The sequence below is a fragment of the Mytilus edulis genome, chromosome 1, assembly GCF_963676685.1.
Source record: "Mytilus edulis chromosome 1, xbMytEdul2.2, whole genome shotgun sequence".
NCBI lineage: Eukaryota > Metazoa > Mollusca > Bivalvia > Mytilida > Mytilidae > Mytilus > Mytilus edulis.
Window position 1 is genome coordinate 120,212,131 of NC_092344.1, and position 27,913 is coordinate 120,240,043.

Genomic DNA, 27,913 nt, shown 5'->3' on the forward strand with positions numbered 1-27,913 from the left:
AAAAACCTGATGATATTTAAGCAATACAACTTACATTGTGTATGTTCACGATAAAACGATAGGTTAAGGAATTAAATATATAACAAAAATTCTAAACAAAACTGAGATTAACAAAAAATGAATACATGGTTGAAGTTGTAAAAATTTGAGACAAATTATTGATCAATGATTATAATCATTATTATAAGACACAGCCTTTTTTCTTATAAAGTCTATATCATTCTGTTAGCTAGTGGCACGCCATTTTGTTTTAATACTTTTATCAACTGTCTTCTTGTTCTGCAATATCCGACAAGGAATGAAATAGACAGAGCTGCAAGAACTATACATATAGATATTAACACCCATGAGTTCGTTTCCTGCACAAAGTAACTTTTAGTAACAGTTCGACTTTGGTCGATGGTTTGTCTATGTGTATCTGATAACAATTGAGGGAGTTTTTTATTCCAAAAATGTATCTTTTTATCTTTATAATTAGCGTTGACTTCGACTTTCGGCACCATTTCTCCGTCGAAAATATTGCTGTACTGCTTCCTATGGAGTGAATAAGGTGCCATGTGGAACTCCTTGTGAGGAACGAGACTTGGAAGTCTGAAAAGATAACCACTAGTAATACAAGAAGGATAAATCAAATGAGAAAACTATATTTTCATGAATGGTGGTTTAATATAACTATAAACGCGCGTTTCGTCTACATAAGACTCATCAGTGACGCTCATATCAAAACAGTTAGAAAGCCAAACAAGTACAAAGTTGAAGAGCATTGGTGACTCAAAATTCCAAAAAATTGTGCCAAATACGGCGAACATAATCTATTCCTGGGATAAGAAAACCCTTAGTTTTTCGAAAAATTATTAGGGTAAGACAACAGTCAACTACCAATACGTAATGGCGTGATGCCCTAATCACTTGATATAAATCAAGGTATTTTATGGGAGTAATACAATGGATGTCACAAGAGAAGTATCAGCTTTCCATTCAGCGATCTCCTTTTTCATTTATTTCTATTACTCATTCTTTCGTTTTCTATGTTGTGTTTTATATACTGTTGTTTTATCTTTTCATTGATTTAGTCTTCTTTGCAATTGCCTATAGATATAAATATGAGTGCCAATGAGACAACCCTCCATCTAAGTCAAAATTTATATAAGTAAACTCTTATAGGTCAAAGAACGGTCATGGAGAAAGGAGCACTTGCTCACGCCGAACAGCCAGCTACAAAGGGCCCATAAAATGACTAGTGTAAACCATTCAAACGGAGAAAAAAAAATCCAGTCTAATCTATATATGAAAATAAGAAACCAGAAACACTAATGAACCACATCAATAAAAGAAAACTATTGAACATCAGATTCCTAACTTGGGACAGGTGCAAACAATTGCAGCGGTTTTACAAGTTTTGTTTGTTTTCGACCTAAGAGATCTACGACTCTTTGATCTCTTGAACCTCTATTTCAGTACACCGAATATAACTCTGTGGTAAACTGGAGAACGCAAAAGTACTTTATTTTATTTACGAAATATTTATTTTCATATTTTATTTCATTGTTAGTTGTATTAGTTCACAGTTTTTTAATTACTTTTCTGCCAGGCTTCTTATGCTTATAAATATGTTTGATACTAACATGCTTACTTATATTATTCATTGTGTGTCGGTATGTCACTTTATGCTATATTGTGATGCTTGATTTATCAGTTAGAATCATATTCAAAACAGTGTAGCTGTGGCCATTGATTGACGACCTTAAATTATCCCATTGACTGGGACAGATTATGTGAACGTTTGTCTGTAACGACCGCTGCTTACTATATACTTGTTAAAGACACTTAAACTGTGGGGTCACAAAAGGTTCTCAACACCTAAATGAAGAAATAAGAAAAACTAATCAGGAATGACACGATGTTTTGATTTATATCAATAATGTAAATCAAAACATAGAGTTATTCCTAATTAACTTTTTGAATATTTTAATATCAAAGGAGTTAAGAAACTTTGGTGACCCCACAGTTTAAATTCTATAATAAGTAAGTAGTGAGCAGTTCACGTTACAGACACACGTTCACCTAATCTGTCCCAGTCAATGGGATAATTTAAGGTCGTCAATCAATGGTCACAGCTACACTGTTTTGAATATGATTCTAAAAGCTCAAAAGAGCTCATGTTATGTACTCGTTTCGTATCCATGTACCATATCGACTCGAAATATTTTATTCATATTATTTCCATTGTTAATCTAGATGTGTATCAGAATTTTGTGTTGTTGGATACTAGTATTCTAAAATGAACTAATATGAAATTATTGAATTATAATAATCAGTACATACCCATTTTTAACAAAATTTGCCCACAGATGCATGAGCATTTTCGCAGTTTTTCTGTCTTTCTCGCCATATAGAAATGTCGGATGTCCAGTCATTGGAAATCCACACAAATAAAATATTTCTGATCCATGAACAACACCTTAAAGAAAGAGCAAGCGACATGGCAAACAATGCATTTAAACACGAATAGAACCTTTCAAAAATTACGAGTTTATATTCCTACATACGTGGAAGAGTTTTGTAGGTTGGATGAATTGTATATTTGTACGCATTCTTATTAGTTATAAGTAATAAAGGTTACCATAAGAGTTATCAACTAAAAAACCTCCTACTTTGTACTGTGGTCCTGTCATGTAATGCTGTCATTTTTAGTGGTATATTTAACATTAACATATACCGTGGAGGTTCGGCTAGCCACAAGGCCAGGTTGGACCCACCATTTTTTTAAATGTCCTGTACCAAGTGAGAAATATGGCAGTTGTTAACTTATAGTTCGTTTCTATGTATGTTGTATTGTTTTTATTGCACTTCAGTGCTCTGTTGTTTCCTCGATTCCTCTTATAGTTGATGTGTTTCCCTCGGTTTGAGTTTGTAACCAGGATTTTTTTTTCTCTCAATCGATATATGAACACCGGTATACTACTGTTGCCTTTATTTACCTTCATTATCTCAGTCAGTAGAAAATAAAAATGTACAGAGAAAATAAAAATATGATAAAGATGATTCAACACTTTGACTCATTAAAATTGTTCACAGATAATACGAACATAGCTACAGTTCAAGCATAAATCCATAAAACAATAGCAATGAATATTGTTACATCGTGTATAAGCTTATTGTACCTAATGTTTTGATAAAGAAATCATGACAAGACCTTCAATATTGTACCAAAGTGCAGTTATATATACCAAATGCAATGAATGCAATGTTGATATGTGCGTACCAATGCTAGCATAACCCGCAACATTTGTAAAACGTGTTTAACAATTGAAATAGTTGTTAGTAGCAAATGTACATACGCAATTATAACCCTCTAACTTTGATTAGTTTACTAATTAATGATAAGTATACCTTCTTCTTTTCTTTGGAACTCTGATCTGTATTCAAAGTTGTACAAATATACAGTGGAATTACGTTTAACGAGAGCCTCGGCTAAATCATGGGTAGGCGCTGTGATGAAATGGTCTCCTATAATCTAAATAAACTTCGTAAATGATATAATATCGCCATTTACAAAATACGTTTTATTAGTTTAATCTTTTCTGGTGATTACACTGTCGCTTCTGGTACAGATCAGTCGAGAGATGCGATTCGGACGCAAGAGGTTTTTAACGCGTACTTTTTTTAATTAGTATTCATTTTAATATATATCTAAAAACAAAAAAGAGAAGATGAGGTATGGTTGCCAATGAGACAACTCTCTACAAGAGATCAAATTACACACTTTTGGCTGCTGAATCCCAATCATTGCCAGATGAACCTATTATATCCGTTTGGGTTGCTCATCCAATTTTGACAATATAACAGAACTATAAACAACTGTCATACATGTTGGAGGTTTAGCTAGCTTTAATACCAAGTTTAATCCCACATTTACTTTTGAAAAAGCCTCTACCAAATCAGGAATATGACAGTTGTTTTCATTTCGTTCCAGTTCTTGTTAAAATCTAACTGCGTCCGTTTTTAATTTACCTTGTAGTTAAGTATTTTTGTCATAATGTTTTACTACATCAACTCAACCAATACAAATATATTATAGTGAACACTTATTAGGCGTTAAAGTATTACCTCAGAAAATATCTGTCTAACATTTTCATCTGAAGTGTCAAATGGCCAGCTAGCATAAACCTCCAAAACTGTATCTGTAAGAGAAATCAAAAATAATGTTTACCATTTATGAATTTATTAAGAAAACTGTTGAAATTTCATACTTTTAGAAGCACTATACTATTGTTTTTTTGTATCATTATTGAGTAGTTAGAAATTATCAAACTAACCATCGTTTGGATTATTCATCTAAATATGTCCCTTGTTTTATTAGTCAGAACTAAGATGTCTATACTATAAGTCAAGTTCTTGTCAGTGTAAACGATTCCAATATGCACAAAAATAATAATATCAAGTGAATATTTATTGTTTGGAAAAAAACATACTCATATAAAAAAGAAGATGTGGTATGATTGCCAAACGAGACAACTATCCACAAAAGACCAAAATGACACAGACATTAACAACTATAGGTCACCGTACGGCCTTAAACAATGAGCAAAAATTAAGCCCATATCGCATAGTCAGCTATAAAAGGCCCCGATAAGACAATGTAAAACAATTCAAACGAGAAAACTAACGGCCTTATTTATGTTAAAAAAATGAACGAAAAACAAATATGTAACACATAAACAAACGACAACCACTGAATTACAGGCTCCTGACTTAGGACAGGCACATACATAAATAATGTGGCGGGGTTAAAAATGTTAGTCAGTACATTCTATTTCAATGTATTTCTTAAAGCAATCAAAAAGGATAATGTCCCTAAACTGATAGCAATGTTTATACTTTTGATTTTTTTTTATTCGTCAAAGCACGATGACCCCCAAAAAGTAACACAAATTCAATAAAAGCTATAGAAGGAAAAAAGGTACAAAAAACGAGAATGCACGCGATGCACTGTAAAATTCAAAGTATCGGCACACTTTTTAATACTAATCAAAGGGATAATATAAATATGTTGCATCGACAATCTAATTCCTATATACAGTTGATGGTCTGTACAACATCCATATGTGTTTACCTACTATTCCTGGTAATCTGGGTAAATCTCCTCTGATACAGTGTATTAACGTCAACAGCTGGTCAAGACCATGTAGGTCAGCAGCAAGTGTATAATTCAAATGGTTGGCTGAAATACAATGAAAATCATTTCAACTCTTATATCAACTGTTATAATTTCACGAATTTTTTATATGTTGTACAGATGTCAATCATATATGTATTATTTTTCTATTTTAACATTTAATACCAGAATGTTTGCATACTCAACAGCAGTGTCATTTTGGTGGTGTCATATAGATCTTTTAATTTGTTTATCAATATTTACAATAACATTATCAAAATGAATTTACAAAATTAATATGTTGGTACCTGCTACAAGTCCTTCGTCTTTTGTTGCCCCCGTCATTACATTGTCTACATTGAAATCTCCTTCTAAAAGCAGCTCTCGAGGATGTTTGGGTAAAAAATAGCCATCTACTACTGGTGTAAACTGAGGTGATATCCGAGGACTGGACTGAAATTAAATTAAGTTATATATAATTCATTACAATTAAAGTAAATTTGAACTAGATAATCTTCCCTCAACAAACATCAAAATGATCATAATTCTAGTTTTCCTTATGCTAAGATTCGCAAGAAATCATAAGTCGTAGAAAAACTTCCAATACCAGAGAAAAAATGGCGTAAAGACAAAAAACAAATAAATCTTTTTTTACAATATATAATTTGCCCCTTCCTTAAACAAGATATGTGTGTCTGCGTTTGATTTTGCGAGGCAAAAATGACTAAAAGTTTTGTCAATATGACTTTAATTGTTGAACAACAAGAAATACTTATTTAAGGTTTAGAAGTCAAAGTACATTTCATGATCAATATAATGTGTATAGGATTATTGCCTACATTCCCATACTAGTAATTCGCCGTTTATTTTTTTGGTCCTCCCTTGTTCTGTTCCCTTTCCTGAACTCATGCTTACCTATATGGGTATATATCTTTGTTTATAATACCAAGAGTTTTAATCGTATATCTTGTATTGAATAAAAGGCGCTTTGACAATAAATAACAATTTTAGTATACAATTGGTATTTTATGACATATATAACTGATTAAAATGTCTTCCCAGTTATATTATGATCATGCAATTACTTTCCTCGATTGAATCAATGTGGGATGTTTGTTATCAGCACTATATAGGAAAGAAGCTGAAGTTATACCATAACTCTAATTCGGTGAATTAAATTTTAGTTTTATATTTCTGTTTAAAAGACAAACTCCTCCGTAAAAATTTCAGAAACGGAATCTTATTTGTGTTATCGTGAGCGAACAGTTAAGGAAATAAATATTGGGTTAAATGTCAGATCGGGATTGTATACTTCTATGGCAATAATACACACATAGCCAAATTATCTCGTTTGTTTTATGTCTTCTTTTTCATAATTGTTTTATATGGTAGATTCATTCTCCTATTGCATTTAGTCGTAACTATTCCTTAATTCTGTTCATACATTTTTGCTCATTGATGAACATGATGAAGAAGTACTTCAAATATCACCAAACATGTTGGCCAATCAAAACTTCAAAAATTTATAATTCAGTCTTTCAAAATTAGTGATGGATGGATTTGTCCATATGAAGTTTCACGTAACACGTAATTTATACGGGGAAAAAAACAGAAGAAATTAGATTTTAAAATTACATGTAGTAACATATATGTGTGTAGTTTACTACCTGTATCAAGTCAGAAATATGACAGTGGTTGTCCATTCGTTTGATGTGTTTTTTGATTTTGTCATTTGATTAGGTACTTTCCGTTTTGAATTTTCCTCGGAGTTCAGTATTTTTATGAATTTACTTTCTACTGCATAGCAAAAAATATTCAATGAGATGACAGATAGGAATAAATTAAATAATGTGGTAAACGACAAAGAATATAATCTAACTGCAAACAAATCTAAGACAGTTTATGGTCAACAAAGAACTACAACTAGTATATACAAATATCTATGCAATTAGTCAAACTCTAAAAATATACCCCTCCTCCGTCACATGTCTAAGATAGTTGTAAATAAAATTTGCAAGTTTCCCATCAAAATATAATTTTCTAAATAACAAAAAAAAAAGACAAATCAAGTATGCCTCACAGAAAGAGAAACAAAAGAATAAAGAAAAGTTTTGAAATCGTACACTTAGTTCGTCTGAAAATGACAAGAAGTTAGACATCAATGATAAAGTGAAAATAATCTCTTAGAATCGATAATGGGGAATTGAATTTGAAAAAATCATTATAAATCAACTAACTACTAAGTTTTGAAGAAATCTGTTATGATTTATATTTTTATGTTTAATTTCTCAAAAAATAAGTATACCCATTTGAAAGACAAAACTTACAAATTAATTTGTAACTTCTAAAAAGTATATTATTATAATTCGGGTGTTGGCTGCCAGAGGAAAACATGCTTTATTTGGTAGCGCCAGAATATTTATTTTTATTTGTCTGCATGATATGTCCAAGAAAACGCATATCACTTACGGCATGTCCTCCTGATGTCTTTCGGAAGATCTCGTCCGCCGTCACAGATTGTAGACATTGTTTGACTGTGTATGTATTGTTAGAGAGACAGTCAAAAGCGCTGGTGAAGATATTATAATACACATCTGGTAATGAAGGTCTTTGTCTTACTGCCCAATGAGCCAATGGAGATCCACTCTGAATTATTACATTTCTAAATAAACCTAGGAAATAAAACAATGATATTCAAATAAGATTTCTAAATAAACCTAAGAAGAAGAAAATAATATTCAAATAACAATAATTCATAAAGTCGATATCGTGTTAAAAATATCTTTACTACAAATTCCTCTCTAACACATTACGTTATAAATTGTAATTATATTATGGAAATATTTTACGCCTGTATTTCAGCTTTCGTCATGCAAACTCAGCTTGAAAGCATAGGAGAATGTTGCAAGTGCATGCAGTCTTATCTGAACATACCTAAACAGCATCCCAGGATGCTTTTTTGTTTCAAATATATCGACTTTTGTACAGAAAATTACAACTTTTTAATTTATTAATATATAGAATTGATTACAAATCTCTGATACAATATGGCTTGTCAATAATAAAACTGATTTACTATGATTGAAATTGATAAAGACTTTTAAAAATGCGACAAACAAGTAGACTCCACGCTGGATTTTATTTCACCAAAGTGTCGCGAACTCATCCGAGTAGAGAAATTTTGTCGATAAAAAAGACGCTTAGTAATTGTTTTTAGGTTATAAATCTTTTTTGTGTATGATAGTTTATCGTATTTCGTAGTAACCAATTTAATGTGCAATAAATCTCCGAATACTCGATGTAATATCCTGAGACAGAAGTTTAATATAGTCTAATAAAGAGATGGTTTCTAGTAGATCATAACGTAATAAGATCGAACTCTCTTTGTCATAGTGGTAGCAATATAGTATGATAGATTTTCAAGGAAGAATATGTAACTACTTCCTGTAATTCTCTTTCTTATTTGTTTAGAAAGACAGATTATTATACTTTTGATTTGACACCTATTTATAGCTATAGACGTTCTTGTGTTACGGACAAACACTTCGCGTTCTAATTAACTATATGCATTTTATTATAGAAATATGCAAATAAGGACATTGTCAATAGATCCACGTTTAGGTCTTATCTTCATTGAATAGATAAAATGAAAGGAGATGTATATCATTAATCAAGGACAAAAGACCTTCAATGATGGGCACCACTAATTTAATAGATTAAGATGGAATTCGAAAAACTAATTGTGAAATAATCGAATCATTGTGCCGATTAATGAAATTATAAAGATTGTAAACAGACAAAATGAACTTATTTTAAAAAAAAATGCATGTTCTAATAAATTAAATGGTAACACTTTGATGAATCATGTGTTATTCTATAAAAAGCGCATAGGAAGCACCGGATTTATAAATTGTCATTCTCAATTTAAAATCTACGAAGATGGAACAAACGATATATGCACATTAAAAGATTGATTAAGATCCGATGTATTGAGATGTCAAATAAACTCTGCATTAGATATCATATAATCTAGAAAACGTTTACTGTAGAGGATTTACACCATATTAAACTCAGAATTTTAGGAACAAACCAGTTTGAGACATTACATCGGTCACAAACATAGACATGAATTTAATCTTAACGATGATTGGTATTGTAAAACTTGTCTATTGGGTACAATTAGATCTTTTCCTCAACACATAATGGAGTATGACAAACAAACAAGAATGACTTTTCATAAGTCTTTTGAAATTATAAGATATTTAGGTAAGGCTAGTCAACTGATACATGCATTGCCAAACACCGAAATAAGGGTGAATCACTACTTTGAAAGTAGGCAATTGTTTAATGACGAATTCGCGTTTTAAGAGAAATATCTTTCTATACCTTTCGTTAGAGGAGATATCATTAAGAGTCCAACACTGCATCCTCCAGCACTATGACCGTCAATAGTTATTCTATCAGGATCACCATCAAAATGACCAATATTCTGTTTGACCCACTGTAAAGCTGCAACTTGATCTAACATGCCATAATTACCAGGAATGTTCGAGTCACCCGTTGATAGAAATCCTGAAAGAAGTTCGTCACGAATTTTATATCATATAATATTTATGCTTCCATTAAAGTTATTTTATAAAAATGTTCTAGTTTTTCTAATACGCCCAATATCAAACTTTTGTTTCTTATTGATTTCTTGTGCAATTTTACTGGTATTAATTGCAGGTTCAGTTTTAAAGAAAATTAAATTAAACTAATTAATGTTATTTTCTTACAATGAGTGTATACCATGATATAAATGAACACGACCAAACAAGCTTTACAATGAGTGTATACCATGATATAAATGAACACGACCAACCAAGCTTTACATCTTACAATGAGTGTATACCATGATATGAATGAACACGACCAACCAAGCTTTACATCTTACAATGAGTGTATACCATGATATGAATGAACACGACCAAACAAGCTTTACAATGAGTGTATACCATGATATGAATGAACACGACCAAACAAGCTTTACATCTTACAATGAGTGTATACCATGATATGAATGAACACGACCAACCAAGCTTTACATCTTACAATGAGTTTATACCATGATATGAATGAACACGACCAAACAAGCTTTACAATGAGTGTATACCATGATATGAATGAACACGACCAAACAAGCTTTACAATGAGTGTATACCATGATATGAATGAACACGACCAAACAAGCTTTACAATGAGTGTATACCATGATATGAATGAACGCGACCAACCAAGCTTTACAATGAGTGTATACCATGATATGAATGAACACGACCAAACAAGCTTTACAATGAGTGTATACCATGATATGAATGAACACGACCAACCAAGCTTTACATCTTACAATGAGTGTATACCATGATATGAATGAACACGACCAAACAAGCTTTACAATGAGTGTATACCATGATATGAATGAACACGACCAACCAAGCTTTACATCTTACAATGAGTGTATACCATGATATGAATGAACACGACCAACCAAGCTTTACAATGAGTGTATACCATGATTTGAATGAACACGACCAACCAAGCTTTACAATGAGTGTATACCATGATATGAATGAACACGACCAAACAAGCTTTACAATGAGTGTATACCATGATATGAATGAACACGACCAACCAAGCTTTACATCTTACAATGAGTGTATACCATGATATGAATGAACACGACCAAACAAGCTTTACAATGAGTGTATACCATGATATGAATGAACACGACCAACCAAGCTTTACATCTTACAATGAGTGTATACCATGATATGAATGAACACGACCAAACAAGCTTTAAAATGAGTGTATACCATGATATGAATGAACACGACCAACCAAGCTTTACATCTTACAATGAGTGTATACCATGATATGAATGAACACGACCAACCAAGCTTTACATCTTACAATGAGTGTATACCATGATATGAATGAACACGACCAACCAAGCTTTAAAATGAGTGTATACCATGATATGAATGAACACGACCAACCAAGCTTTACATCTTACAATGAGTGTATACCATGATATGAATGAACACGACCAAACAAGCTTTACAATGAGTGTATACCATGATATGAATGAACACGACCAACCAAGCTTTACAATGAGTGTATACCATGATATGAATGAACGCGACCAACCAAGCTTTACAATGAGTGTATACCATGATATGAATGAACACGACCAAACAAGCTTTACAATGAGTGTATACCATGATATGAATGAACACGACCAACCAAGCTTTACATCTTACAATGAGTGTATACCATGATATGAATGAACACGACCAAACAAGCTTTAAAATGAGTGTATACCATGATATGAATGAACACGACCAACCAAGCTTTACATCTTACAATGAGTGTATACCATGATATGAATGAACACGACCAAACAAGCTTTACAATGAGTGTATACCATGATATGAATGAACACGACCAACCAAGCTTTACAATGAGTGTATACCATGATATGAATGAACGCGACCAACCAAGCTTTACAATGAGTGTATACCATGATATGAATGAACACGACCAAACAAGCTTTACAATAAGTGTATACCATGATATGAATGTCATTTACAATGAGTGTATACCATGATATGAATGAACACGACCACACAAGCTTTACAATGAGTGTATACCATGATATGAATGAACACGACCAAACAAGCTTTACAATGAGTGTATACCATGATATGAATGAACACGACCAACCAAGCTTTACATTGATGCCATAAATTTAGTCAGAAAATTTATAATTTGCTAATTTGGAAAGAATTGGCAACTTTCGGGGAATACTAAATTCTCAATTTTCTGTTTCATTTTTAACTTTTGCTTAGAAAGGTGTCTTCTTTTGTAAACAAGTGCGGCTTTATTTGTAAGTAAAAAAAACTAATTTTGATTGGGACTTGTACAATAGATACGGTTTTAATGAGAAAATAAAGAGACTACAACATTGTGTAATTTGTATTCGTGTCCGCAACGGGACATCGCTATATATGTATAGTAAATATAGTTTTGAAACTGTTTCTTTTTTTTTATTAAATCGCTGAAATGTTCCCATTATGATAACTATAAGTGTATTAATTTTTCCCGTTCAGGTATTAAATAAAATGGCGGTTATAATTCAGTATTTGTTGTTTGTTTGCGGTATGTATAATAAGCATGAGTGTGTTGTCATTTCAATGAGATTTCTCACTTATTTTAAGACTGAATGTTCATCTTTAGTCTTTTTTTAGTTTTATTTGCGTTCGTGGGGTTGCTGTCACATTGAGGTACTCCTTAATATATCCTTGTATTTGTATATAGTAAGTACAATTTGACCCCTATGTACTTACCTAAAGCTCCTAGTCTGTAATTAATAGTAACAACAATGATACCCTCAATAGCTAAAAACGACCCCTCAAACATACCACCCATACCATTAAAGTAAGATCCGCCATGTATAAATACCAATACAGGCATTCGGGAATTATGATTAACAATCTGCAAAGTAAAACTGTATGTTTATAAACTGTAACATTGTGGTTTACATGTTAAGAAGTCAGGCCATCGATGTTGACACCGGAATTCATAAAATATTTATAATGATTTGACTGGTAACGAAGGAAACAATAAATGTCCAAGATATCATAATTATTAATTTACTTATATGAAATACAATTAAAGTTGAGAATGGAAATGGGGAATATGTTAAATGGGTCTTCAACGCAGCTAGAAAATTCCGTACCGGAGTTTAATCATAACGTTTAACAAGAGAGAGAAAAAACCAATTTCTTTAATTTTCCTTTCGTCTATATATTTGATGCACTTTCATGTGATGGTCTGTCCATGTACTAGTAAATGATTCAGTATAATCCGCCGAACAATACTGAATTTACCGCAGTAGATCAGCATAATCCGCCGAACAATACTGAATTTACAGCAGTGGATCAGCATAATCCGCCGAACAATACTGAATTTACCACAGTAGATCAGCATAATCCGCCGAACAATACTGAATTTACCGCAGTGGATCAGCATAATCCGCCGAACAATACTGAATTTACCGCAGTAGATCAGCATAATCTGCCGAACAATACTGCATTTACCGCAGTGGATCGGCATAATCAGACCTAAGATGTCCGAACAATACTGAATTTACCGCAGTAGATCAGCATAATCTGCCGAACAATACCGAATTTACCGCAGTAGATCAGCATAATCCGACGTAAGATGTACTTGTTTTTGTTCAGTCTTCTCAGAGCTGTTCAAATCAAGATGACTGTTTCAGTTCAAAGTTGGTTTAATAGTGATGGGATTCTTGCATCTCACATTGTTATATTGTTGGGTTTTTTTTTTTAATATTTAAAAGCACCAGGACAACCAAATCTAAGATCTTCGACACACGCGGTAATTTTAGTTGTCCAATTGATAAAAGATTATTCCAAACAAGAATGAGATTTCTATAGCCCCATAATATCAGGAAACCCGGTACGATGCACTCGAATCAAAATGTTGGAGTATATAACGAGTATTAATTTGGGAAAGTAAAAGGCTTAACGTTTACAACTTGTTTTGGTAACTCATGAAACGCCTGTCATATCGTATATGACCGTTAATTCCAGTAGAAAGTTCATCTTAGATATGCATTTCTTGTATTATGATAAGACATGAACAAGAACAGATTATTGAATCTATACTTATATAAAAAAAAATAATGTTCAAGACGGTGCCTTATCAGTAAAAACAGTAAAACAATCATCAGAAGATCATATTATTCGTTCTCCTGTGATCTTTAACGTTAGCACGTGTCGAATTAATCATCAAAACAATACTGGATAGGCCTTTGATTGCATTTCATTGTTTTGACAATGTTCAATGTTTCTCTGCATGTGCAAACAAACAGTTATGCTGATTGACTCCCAAGACGTTAATTCTTTCGTCATCAAATCATCATAAAAACAGTTGATCGTGCACCGATCTCGTCTCCAACGTTAATTCGTACAATTAGATCCTTGATGCAATAAAAACAAAATGCAGGAACAATTGCTTTTGGTTAACGTTGATTTTCTTATTGAATTAATTTGTGGTTTACGATTTCTTCTAATTGTCTGTGTTTTACTATGAAATGAGTATGTCTAGTCTACTGATTTCACTTTTATAAGAACTAGTTCTAATCAACCGCAGATCCCGTATTAAATTGTCAGTATTATCTTTTATTGCATTGTCGGCATGGGGTAAATAGTAAACGACTTCACTGACCTAGTAATCAAAAGAGAGTAAGACTTCAATTGCTTAGCACTAATTTTGATGTTGACAGGAAGAAAGGTGACTAGCATGAATGTTGGGCACACGGCGTATGATCGCCTCAAATTGACGAGAAAAAAAGTTTAAAACAGTATTCTGCTTTAAACAGCGACAAAGGGAACGCTATAATAGAACAGCGACAAAGGGAACGCTATAATAGATCTGTACTTTGATTTGTGTCAGTTGATTCGTGCTTTGTATCGATACTATGAGTTAATATAAAAAAAGATGTTAAGCCTTTTTCAACTGCGTTTTACAGTTTGCCATTATTTTTGCTGCTACACTACTGTTCCAGGTTGTTGGGGCGCAACATGTTTAATCCCACCAAATTTTGTATGTGCCTGTCCCAAGTCAGGGATCTCTTGTACTGTTAATTCTACTGACTCTTCGTTTACCGTTTTTTTCCTTAATCAGGTAGCTTTTTTGTCTCGTTTGAATTGTTAATATTATTTGCAATTTGGGGGTCTCTTTATAAATGAGTAAGCAGTACGGGTTTGTCTTCGTTATTGAAGCCGTACGATGTCCTATAGTTGCTAACCATCAAAGCCATTTGGTTACTGGCGGAGAGATGTCTCATTGGCAATGATATCCGTCTTCTTGTTTTTATTCATATTGACACACAATACTGAACACTAAGGAAAATTCTAAAAGGGGGGTTCCATACCAACTGACAACATTGAACGCATTCAACTATCGGTGCATGTGAAAAACAACTGCTATATTCTTGTTTCGGTACTGGCAGTTTTTAAAGTAACTTTTTCTAGATTTGAACAATTTAAATGTTGATCTGTTTCAATCTTTAAGAAATAGTGTCCTCTTCATAATCATCGCCCTTTTCCACATCGGAACATCAAGACTTTAAATAGTTTAAACTTTAGAATTTTTGCAATTTCTTATAAAAAGTAAGAAGTCATAAAACAAGAAAACATAAGTTTAAATTTAGCAGAAAATCCAACGGCGAAATTTTCACACACAAATCGAGGTCTATGCCAAAGGTATCTGTTTACCAAGTGAGAGTGGCGTTGTTTGGGAAATCATGGAAATGAAAGAATAGCATGAAGCGCTCAATTACAAAATTAATGTTTTACACTCAAATGAAAAGAAAAAGAGCAAATGACAATAAAACAATTAAAAGCTGCAATACTGGAATCAAGTTTATAATCGCAGAAGTTTGAAAAAATTAAGATAAATATTTATTTTATATTCTGTAAAAGTTTGATAAAACAATTACAAACATAAACGAACACGTTTTATTCATGTTTTTGTAATGCTGTGATTTGTTACCATTGATAAAATGGTAGAAAGGAAGCAAGCCAATATTATCATAGAAATAAACAATATGCATAACAGCTAAAAGTAAACAAACCCTCTCTGTTCATAACTATAGAAGTTGTAATTGGAATTCAGATATCTGTGATAGTAAAAACTACAATGAGACTTACAGATGTAAATATTGAAGAAAAAATAGATGGTTTCCATCCATCAATGTCAAAAGGTCTGATAATATAAATTAAAAAAGGGGTAGTTTTTATAGGGAAGACCTGTGTTCTTAGACTACATTGTATCTATACTTTCGTCAAATTTATACAACTCAGCAAATTTCTTTAAGGTGTCTAAAAAATGAAAGCTGTTGAACTGAACTTGATTAAAGTCGTGTTAAATTGTCACCAAATCTCTTTAATCTAGCCAGCTTTCGTTTGAAAAGCAAACAATTTGATAACTGTTGAAACAATCGCAAAAAGTATAGTAAGTTGCAGAAAAATACACCCTAAGATACAAAAGTTGTGCGACTTTATCGAACTTTCATCCGGGTCTTAACATTGTGTTTTTCGAATCGCAATAAAAGTAAGAAATTAAATGTAAACATTCATTACAGCCATTTTAAAATATATAAAATGGAAATAAAAGAAAAAGTAAAAAATAAGTCGATTGATAATTGAACGATATGGTAAACTATAGATCGTAATAAAGGCATTGAATTTCTCTGACATTAAACTAAAGATTTTTGTGTTAAGTACCAGATACTGTGGTAATTAAAACTAGAAACCAAATTCTAATCAATAAAGTAATTATTTTTTCATGGTCATATTAGAGGGGATTCCTTTTATTGCTCTTGTCGTTAGTCCAAGTGACAATGCAAGTGTTAATATTAAAAATTTCTCTTTCATTACTTCGAACTTTATCATTTAAAGGATCAACAACTTTTATTTGTTATAGACTAGTTAGTCCACCGCTCCAATAGTGCTATAAAAATGCCTTCGTGTGGGCTTTTTTCCCTCAAAAAATATTTTAAAAGGTACGAAAACAACTAACAAAAACCACAAAGACATAAAGTACAGAGTACTCGCAGTTACTTAAAAGCTAGTTCAATGCCAATAACAAACAAAAAAGTTTGTTTCAGTTCATCGTCACAGAAGTGAAATATACAGAAGTAAAATATATGATAATATATATATTATAAAAAAAAACCAAAAATAAATCAATGTGATATAAAGTTGACATCAAGTGATTAAAATAAGAAGTTATTCTCATTTTATAGTTTGACCATATGTATTGTCGTTCCCGAGAAAACAGAAAAATTCTACTACTGATAGATTATCTTACCTTAGGCACATATACATTGAGGTAGAGACAATCTTCACTTGATAAATCAAATCCAGGATGATGCAGTTTGATATATTCCATACCTCCTGCACCCTGGGGACAGGCTGGACCAAAGTTTTCTGTACGGAGTATTTCACTGCCCCAGCCATGTGGGGGGATTGGGGCCTGCAAATAGAAAAGACATATTTAAAGTAGTTTACCCGTGATTGAGTATTTATTTCCGATAAGAGAGTGTATATAACTCGTGACTATCTTGTCATTTCTGACTATACATTGTTTCTAACCTGTGGCTATCTTTTTATTTCTGTCTATACATTTTATCTAACCTGTGGCTATCTTGTTATTTCTGACAAGAAATTATACTTAACCCGTGGCTATCTTGTTATTTCTAACCAGACATTGTATCCAACCCGTGGCTGTGTTGTTATTTCTGACTAGAGGGTGCATCTAGCCCGTTGCTGACTCCTTATTTCTGAATGGACATTGTATTAAAACCGTGACAGTCTTGTTATTTCTTACTGGACAGTGTGTTTTACTGTGATTGCCTTTGCATTTCTCCTATTGGAGAGTTTATTTAACCTGTGGCGGTCTTGTTATTTCTGACTAGACAGCATTTTAAACCCATGGCTGTCTTATTATATCTTACTAGACAGTAAATGTTACCCATGACGGTCTTGTTATTTCTGACAGGACAGTGAATATTACCGTGGCTCTTTTGTTACATCTGACTTAACAGTGTATGTTACTTTGACTGTCTTTGATATTTTGATTGGACCATGGTTAACTCGTTATTTCTGACTAGACAATGTTTTAAGGTGTTACAGTAGTATGTTCTGGCCCATAGGAACAATACTAGCCTCTTTTTTTTTATTAATACATACACAGTTAAGCTTTATTTTATTAATACATACACAGTTAAGTGAAGTACTTTTATTATAATATTCAGAAATGAAATAGAATATGTATCATGACCGTTTACTTTTTGTTTTTTGCTATTTTAAAAATCTTAAGGCAACTAGTCCTTTTAGGTCTTTTAGGTCTTTATCGTGCAGTGAATACAAAATTATAAAAATTATAATTTTTTTTTTACCTGTATGTATTAAAATTGTTTCATATTTTCCTACGCCTGATTCATACCTCAGTTTGGGAAGGTATGTTCAGCAGATAACTGTTTTTTTTCAATCACACTGTTCAGATACATTGACTTTAGGGTACACACAAGAGCAAGCTAAATTCCGGAATGCAAATATTACCATGCCACCTTTACCTGTTATAGTCTTGTTATGTTTTACTGGACAGTTTTGTTACCCGTTGTTGTCTTACTCTATGATACGATATAAACTAGTAGACTACTCGGAAAGTCGTCAGCTACAGTATACTATGTATACTATGTATAATGTTTTGAATTGTTTATGTTTGTTTTTATTAAGATATCATCTGATGAATACAAACACTCTTGTCTACTTTCGTTTGTCGTGAACCTTTAAATCAAACAAACTAAAACAACTAACACAGTTTCTTACGGAAGTATACTGATATTTTATTTTGATAATTGAAATGTTTACTTCAATGCACTCAATGAATTTTATTGTGGCTGTTTTCATCTAAATTTAAGAACTTTAAATTCATTTTAATTTTCTTTAAATTTCAAAAAGCCGTATTGTAAAGTGCAAATCTGCATGAAATATATGATTATCCTTCGACTTTCCACTGATTATTATATCTGGTAAGACGATGATAAGTCTGAGTGTCCTTGTTTACTTGTTTTGACGTCTTTTATTAAAAAGAGACGAAAGTGTTTCACCATGATATTGTTTTGCACTGTTTCTATAATTTGTAGGTTACTATTTGGGTTAAGATATATGAACCCGAGAAGTTAGAAGTCTGTGTCTCCTTGGTTTTAATAGTTAATGATTTGCTCATTTCAAGAGGCTATTCTTTATACAATGCTGCCAAACCACAAGAATGCTGAATTTCATTTAAATTCTTATATTGCTTTCAGCAGTGTAATATGAGGACCATACTTAAAGGAGGAAGGACCCTTCACACCATCGACATTGTTTATGCAGCTGATATATTTACGTTATCCTCATCTCTAGAATCCAATAATATGTCATTAAAATTTACGATATATGTGATAATAGTTAAGGAACTTGTCTCCAAAGTATCCGTCACTAATTATTTGACGTACAGATTTAATAGCTTGTTTCCCTGACCTAGAAGCTCGGGGTAACAGTTCGTCTACAGCATCAGTTCTGTTCTGCCTAATTTACATTGCGTTAAAAGATGTTTTAGTATTCAGGTCATCAGTTCATCTAATTGCACTGAGAGTGATAAAATAATTAATAATATAATGTCGATAATTATCATTCTGTAATTATAATAACAGACTGAGAATTCAAAATCTACACCTCAGAACAAGATCAACAGTCGAGTACTGCATAGGAACAAAATCAATTATCAAGAATAAGATCAAAACCAGTATATTTATACAGGAACAAAATCTTATTTCTAACACCAGATCGACATTCAAATACTGTACAGGAACAAAACATACTCTCCATAATAAGATCGACATTCAAATACTGTACAGGAACACAATCTACTCTCCGGAATAAGATCAAAATTCAAGTACTGTACAAGAACGAAATCTGCTCTCTAGAATAATATCTAAATTCAAATACTGTACAGAAACAAAATCTACTTTTAAGAATAAGTTTGACATTCAAGTGCTGATTTTAAAACTTAATAACGGCAGATTTTAATATGAACGCCAAAGAGACAGCGAAGAAACGACAAAAACTTACATAAAGATTTCTAAGAATATAACATAAGTCAAATGTTTAGAAGAGGTCTTAAACTGTAATGTGGTAATGATATAATTGTTTACTGTATGACTCCCTGTGGCGCGCACGCACTTTTATGTAGAAGGATTCGAAAGCTCAATCATAAGAACTTCCGTGTAGTATTTAGCACACCACAATCACGTGTACATTGTCGGCAGCTTTGGTTGAAGATGAAAAACATGCTTTGTTAAACTGTCCTGTATATTCAGATATTCGTAATGTTATTTTTAACCATGCTAGTATTGTTGATGAGAATTTTTTACATATGTCTGATAATGAAAAATTTATATTTCTTTTTACAAATGAAAATATGGTGTTTTATATTGCCAAAATCTGCTACGAAATTTTAATAAAGCGAAAATGTATTATATTCATGATAGTTGACTTAAGTAAGTTGTATTTGTATAAAAATTTTACGAAATATTGTTTTACAGTCTCTCATAACTCTTTATAGAGTGGCTTTTGTTGTTAATTTGTGTTTTAAAAAGCTGTATATTTTATATGTAACAAGTGGTGAGACTTTAATAAAGTATTTGTCTTGTCTTGTCTTGTCTTGTCTTGTCTACAAACACAAACTGCTGTGCGAGTAATTATTTTAGAAAAATGCATTCAAAACCCAATTCTTTAATAAACAAAAACGTGAAAGTATGACATACAAAAAATTCTTTGGATAGGCACGTGCAAACTTATATATATGGGTCATTATAAAAAAAAAACATGCAAAACTATGTTATTGGGTATTTTTAAGTCACAGACATGAAAATATATCAAAATAACACTTGCATATGTTAGATATGAATGTTTTGTGATAGACAATATACAGTTTACAGTATGAAATTTTATAAAAATATTCTTAATGTTTTCTTAAACCCTTGGATATAGCCAGAATTAACTGTTATTTTTTTTACTATAAATCCCTTCAGACTTGAAATAGGACTATTATTCATATCATTTGTTATTACGATTATCACTTTTTATTGCATTTTGATACAGACAAGCATTTTTTAAGGATTTAGGAGGTGTATGTTGGTTTTATAATAAAAAATTTCACCAAAAGGAAATGTTACATTTTTTAAATCAATGGTGTAACCAAAGGACAAATTAGTAGGATACGAGTTATCTTTCGCAAGATTTGGGTATTTGCAATAGTTTCTCCCTTAGCAATGTTACCTATAAGCATGTTATGCAAAAGAAAACAAACATTTATGTTGAAAATTTAGTGAAAAAAATCTTAAAAATAAGTGAAAGCTTTATCATAAATGAAAATAGTGTCCATGGTGTACCCTTGTAAAAATCATTTTTTTAAAACATTTCCTTAACTTTGAATTATGAAATATATTGATTATAGAAACATGCACCAGTAACAACATATAGAATAGGGGAATGGAGCACTTATTTTGTAACTGAATCTTAAAATACACCTTAAATCATTGGTGTTACTGTCAATGGTGAGACCATTTTGATAAAATAACACCATTGACCACTGAATATATCATGACAATCAGCATTGTTTTGTGTTTCTTTCATGTTTAACAAGCGAAACATCATATTATTTATGAAAAACAATACTTATTTAACAATGTTTTAACAATATCATGTATTACATATACAAAGTTTTCACAAACTGATGGTAACACCAATGACACTATTGAGAAACACTATTGACGTTTTTAGTAATGGATGTTATGTTATATAATTTGAGATTTTTTAGCCTAAGAAGTATTTTTTCATCTTTTTCTTTTGCTCTGTGTTCTTAGCTTTGTGTTCAGTACTTAATAAAAGTAAAATTTTAAACGTGATGTCAATGGTGATACTTTTGTGTCATTGGAGTAACTGAAGGGTCAGTGGTGTTACTATATAAAAATGCGACATTTTTTTAAATTTTTATTCATAAATGAAAGTGTTTTTAGGTCGTATAAGAAGGATTAGGTATATTATTATCATGTAATCTTATACATTTTACATATATTCAGTTAAAGTATATTTTTTAGTATTTACAACGGCCATAATTAGAACAGCCAACTTTTTTACGACAATGTATTCTGAAATTTATGTTTGAATAGAATGCACAGCTATATGCATAATGTCAATAAGTCGTAATTTAAACCTAAACAACAAATTGGAACAGTTGTTTGATGTTTAACAATAATATTTAGTCCCTAAATGTATGTTTTAAACTGGTTACAACATTGACACGATTCTATCAAAGGATGACCTTCAATTGTTAAAATAAAATTGAAGGAACTCTTCATTTTCCCCATTGATATTTCTGATATCGTTGCTTCCATACATTAGAATAGAGGGCCACATTCAAATGTTTTAAACAATGACATCATTTTTCAAAATATTACCTCGTCAAAATTGGCACCTTTTTTTTTATAATGACCCATATACCGATATAAGAACATACCAGTTCTAAATTGAAAACAGCGTTCAAACTTATTATTGCGTTGAATAAAAGCCGCAATTTTTATACCGATATAACAACATATAGAAAACAACCAAAAAGGTCATTTAATTAGTTACAGATCATCTAGAATTGACAAATCTGCACTAACAGGAAATATTGTAAGTGTATAAAATATAATACTACACGAACAACGAAGAGGAAATAATATCGTTTTGACACATATTTTGGAACAAAATGGCTGACATCCGTGTCAATGTTTTTTTTTCAAGATAAATTAAGAGTTTTTTTTTCTTTAATTTAGTGCAAAATGAAAAAAAAAATATGGCTTTTTATTTGAATTTTTGTTTTGTGTGTCAAATGTACGTGTTCTTTAGGTGAATTCTCGTTCTTTATTTCTTATATCATGTTTTAAATAAACCTATGATTCTATCGTTGCCATAAACGACACATGGATTATTTTTCTTTTTTAATGAACGTGCACAGGACATTGATCTAGAAGTTTTTGATGTGATCTTGCGGAATTAGATTTTGTTAAAGATTTAATATTATTATTTGCGTTTGAATCGCGTGAAACTATTCTAAATCTCAACGATTAGCTCCCGTTTTCAAAATTGACAGAAAAAAAGGCAAAAGTCTTTGATTTATGTCTATTATATTATCATAACAATGATAGCTATTTCTTTTTTTTCAAAAACACAAGTCATTCTCTATTGATACTTGTGTAGTGTGGGACATTTTTTACAAGATCTGATCTATAGGAGGGCTTTCTATTTCATATAATGTTAACTCGAGAAATAAATCAATGTAACATTTTAATTCTAGGTGACACATTTTAGAACATTTATCCAAATAAACCTCACCAAAATGACAGGTTCAAAACCTACACGTTTTCTGTACTCGGAAACGAAAAAATACAGTTACGATAAGTAATGAAGCGTTTTAAGATTGAATACCAATGATATTTGATAATTTATCATCATTTTCCCGCTGTGTTTACATTTGGAAATTCACGCTTCTACTTTACTTTTTGTTGATAAAGAAATTCTGATATTGGTGTTTAAAATTGATTCTATTAAGAACATTATAAAGATATAGCATGTCACCGGGGAGGTTTATTGCATAACACTCGAAATAAAAGACGTGTATAAATAAAATGATAATTTATTTTGTATGACAAGGCAGGTCACTGTAGGTCAAACAGGATCAAAGAGGCATTGCATAGCATCGTCTCTGGTTGTTTTTGTTTATATCTAAGGAAAAGACACAAACTTTGTAGGTGGTAATAGTGCGAGATCCACACCACGAAAGCCGCCTCCACCAACTCTAAAGAAGACTACGTTGTTGTCTTGTGAGGTATAGCCAAGGTTTGACTGGGGTATTTACATATGTTTACCTCTGGAATACCGACCGTGCGAGGGCTGTATAGCCAGTCTAGGTCGTTAAACAGTTCCATTTGTTGTTGTATCTCTGGAATGCTCCTATTAGACAGTAACAACCTTGCTAATGTGGGTTGTGATCAATGTATAAATCTCCAGCATTGTTTAGTCGGATTGTTGACGTTTCATCTTATGCCTCGTGTAGGTCGAGTTCCGCGCTCTCTCCTCATTTAAACACAATTATTTTAGGGTCCATAGGTTGTCTTTTGTGAGGCCAAATTTTGCCCTTTGCACCATACTTTCATTCTCAATCTATCCTGGACTACCCTTAGTTAATAATACCTATTGTATGAATTATTCATTTCTTGAATATGCATTAAATACATGCCATTGTTCTTCGAAATTCTATGTATCTGATTTTCAAGAGGTTTATCATTCAAAAGTAGCCATCACATTTCCTTATTCTTTCTTTTCCCTATTACATTGATATTTCTAGGAAAGAAATCTAGCGTATAAAAAATGATTTGCATACGACTGTTGAGTAAGTGACATTGTTAATTGTTTGTAATTAAGCACTTATTTGGGGAAACTTTCATTATGCATCATTGAAAACCCATATCTTGATCTCTAAATGTCTTTAAATTTGTTAGCGGTGCTCTGGTATAAAAAATAACAACAAAAACTGTCTAAGGTCAACTACACCTATTGATGAATTTTGAAACTTACGTCTAGAAAACGTTAGCCATGTTATTGTAATCTCGACAGAGAAGACTTGCAAAAATAGTTCAGATTATTTTTCTATAGTCTCTACTTGAGCAAGACGTGTAACAATAGGAAGCTATTCGCATAACGACCATACATTACTCCGTCTTCCATTACCCCCTATTGCTTAAATTCTATAGTCTCCACTTGAGTATGAAGTATATAACAATTTGAAGCTTTACACATCACGACCATACATTACTCTGTTTTGCAATACCCGCTTCGGTTTACTTTCTATCGTCTCCACTTGAGTATGAAGGGCAACAATATCAAGCTACTCGCATCACAAACATATATAACTCCGTATTGTATTACCCCTTACGGTTTTCATTTTATAGTCTCCATTTAATATTGTGTTGTTTCATGTCATTGTCATAACATTATCTTTTACAAATGTTTCCCCCGCTTTAGTCTCTAAATAAAATCAGTACATTCGCATAACGTTACATACTACTACTGATATCCTCCTATAACACTCAAGGGTTTAAAGGGATATAGATATATAATTCCTATACTTCTCTAACCCTGCACTAAATATAGAGTCTGCGTTTTCATTATGCAGGAAGTGCAAATACTCAACCACACACGGTGCAAATGGGGCCGGTATCTCTGATTTTAATAATTTCTCTTCAAGTTGAGGAACACTTTCAAAGTCTTTTTAGAAACATTAGACGTTCTATTGCAATACACGTGTTTGCTCAAGTCAGGGCTGCAAAAATCCCCTCTTTTCAGAGACCGTTTTCATGTCCCAAGAAAAGGAGTTTGTAGCCGAGTGGTAGTTGTTGTTTTCCCAAACAAAGGAAACTGTAGTCCAGTGGAAGTTGTCGTACCCAAGGCTGGATATTTATAAAATAGTTGTCAGTGTATCAAGTCGCATGTCCATACGTCATTTGCTTGTCTGTCTCCCTCCCGAGTTCATTATCTACCATTGAACCATCTGTTTTATTACCAGCCTAGTAGTGTCATTTTTGTGTTAACAAGAATTAACATTGATATGCTCTCTATTTTAAATTCACTATCTTCAACATTTAGATTTTTTTTTAAATACTAAAGATTTTATTCAAGCGTCACTGGCGAGTCTTATGTAAACGAAACGCGCGTCTGGTTCACACATTTTGCTTTATCTTGGTGTCTGTTTATAGATTTAGGAAGATATGGTGTGAGTGCCAATGAGACAACTCTCCATCCAAATTACAATTTAAAAAAGTAAACCATTATAGGTCAATGTACAGCCTTCAACACGGAGCCTTGGCTCACACCGAACAACAAGCTATAAAGGGCCCCAAAATTACTAGTGTAAAACCATTCAAACGGGAAAACCAACAGTCTAATCTACATAAAAGTTTATTTATAATTCCTTAAATAGATTTTTATGTTTTCGTTATCCTTATTTGTGTTTTCCCTAAGAATAGATAATCAATTTCTATTAATTTGATAGCACGACAGTACGTTTGAATGCAAATAATATAAAAACATATTCCTGTCATTAGGTAAGAAACAAGCCATTTCATTATTTTTGATAAGGTGATGACATAGAAAAATAACTTTCAGTACAAGTTTTACCCACAAATTGTTAGTAGGCAGTGTGCCGTTGTGGATCCTACCCTTTTGATATAGACAGTGCAGTACCAACATTCAAATTTTATAGTAGAATATGTGGGTTTGGACAACACTTTTCGTATACCGTAATTTCACAATATTTTATCACTGCTAAACTAAAGATCCAACTTTAAATGTACTGTGATATTAATCAGTTATTTATCCATCTTTTTCTGGTGAAATTTATTATACGATTTTCTAATGATTAAGATGCATTTCCTCTTTCAAAATGCGGGAGGCTCGTTCTTTAGCAAGTTTAGAAACTTTCACAAAAAAGTATACATTATTACAAAAGTATACAGTATGTTGAAGGCCGTACTTTAACCTATAATGGTTTACTTTTTAAATTGTTATTTGTATGGAGAGTTGTCTCATTGGCACTCACACCACATCTTCCTATATCTATTATCTTATTATATCTCATTACTTTTTTTTCAGTTTTAGAATATAAATGATTGGATGTTAATTTATTAGAATCAGAGTACGAAAATACGTACTTGATAAAAAAAAATTAATATGTATAAATATTTATAATACGTACATAGAAAACCAAAATAACACAAACATGACAATTCAATTATTTGGTTAAACATGTACTTTACTGAATTTAATGTTTATATCTGAATTATAAAAATAGTTCCTCATGTCCTGACGCAGAAACAGAATTGTAATGGTAATATATTTAATAATAAAAGACATTTTTATTTAAATTGAACATAAATAAGATCGATGTAAGTTAAGTCGACATGCATCTGAACATTCATATTATTTTATATTCATAGATATCAAACATATAATTGAAATCCTGAAGTTGAATACAAATCTTAATGTAGTTAATACGCAAATGCATTTATATCAGAAATCTGTCAATAGACAAATATGAAATATATCAGTTACTTTGATTTTTAATCATGTTTCTTTATGTATAACAAGATTATGTAACACAGGAGTTATGAATGTTGAATAAATAGTTTGAAAGTCATTACAGAAATAAACTAATTAAGCTTACCTCGAATCTTAATTTCCCAATAGGTGGTTGCGCGTATGGAATGCCTAAAAATTTCTCTATTACTTTCCCATGCTGAACATGTTCCAAAACACCTTTAACTTTACCATACTCCGTGTGTCTTATAACATGATTAACAGCTAAAGTATATTTATAACATAACACAATAATTACACAATATAACTGTATATTTGTCATTTTGTAAAATGTAGAAAGAAAAGCTCGGTCAGTAGGTATTATGAGAGATCGCATGGTTTCCACCTGACTTGCTCACTAGTACACCATTGTAATTGAGATGCGCAGTCAGAAGGCTTATCTTTTATAGCAGTTCTCCGTGTACCCGTTCAATCAATCAATGAACACTGGGATAAGACGTTATATATTACTGTAAAATTATTCATGAAAAATTGACCCGTGAATACCTCAGCGTCTATCAATCGAAAGCCTTAATTATGGGTGGTAAAATGTAAACGATACCTGGTTAAAGATGAAAGGAACAGGTAGCTTAAAGAATTACCTGTATTTAACAGGTAATAACTGGGTTCAAAAACACTTTGACAGGACACAAATCACATTCTTATAAAGGTCAACATGTTATGGCCAAACAGTTTGTCGAATTTACATTACAGTTAGACATTTATCGACAGATGATAAGATGGAGGATATATTAAATTTTCAATTACACCTTCCTTGCTTTATTGTAGTGTAATAAGAAATCGGATATTAAATTGAAAACAACAGTGAGATAACATGATGTTGGAAAAGATGTTTTACCCTGACTTGACACGAGAAAAATGTTCTTAGATAGATAGTGCA

General features: G+C 31.9%; 1 protein-coding gene across 1 annotated transcript; it reads right to left on the reverse strand.

Annotated features, from left to right (window-relative positions):
* On the reverse strand, nucleotides 1-27,551 carry LOC139503604 (pyrethroid hydrolase Ces2e-like). The gene is made up of 11 exons (XM_071293417.1): nucleotides 27,101-27,551; nucleotides 17,099-17,263; nucleotides 12,544-12,691; nucleotides 9,545-9,730; nucleotides 7,628-7,830; nucleotides 5,467-5,611; nucleotides 5,117-5,224; nucleotides 4,111-4,184; nucleotides 3,394-3,517; nucleotides 2,326-2,461; nucleotides 1-591 (listed from the first exon to the last, which is right to left on the reverse strand). Exons 1-11 carry the CDS (start codon nucleotides 27,347-27,349, stop codon nucleotides 213-215), a joined length of 1,917 nt encoding a protein of 638 aa, XP_071149518.1. The 5' UTR covers nucleotides 27,350-27,551; the 3' UTR covers nucleotides 1-212.
* Between the last annotated feature and the right edge of the window lie 362 nt (nucleotides 27,552-27,913).

Bases quoted from the DNA above. Each gene is read 5' to 3' on its own strand.
- LOC139503604 (XM_071293417.1), bottom strand. From the start codon at position 27,349: ATGCGATCTCTCATAATACCTACTGACCGAGCTTTTCTTTCTACATTT. The intron at 12,692-17,098 runs GTAAGATAATCT...TTTACTTTGCAG, and splicing joins TCAATGTATATGTGCCTAAG to ATTGTTAATCATAATTCCCG. The intron at 3,518-4,110 runs GTAATACTTTAA...AAGTTTATTTAG, and splicing joins TTAGACAGATATTTTCTGAG to ATTATAGGAGACCATTTCAT.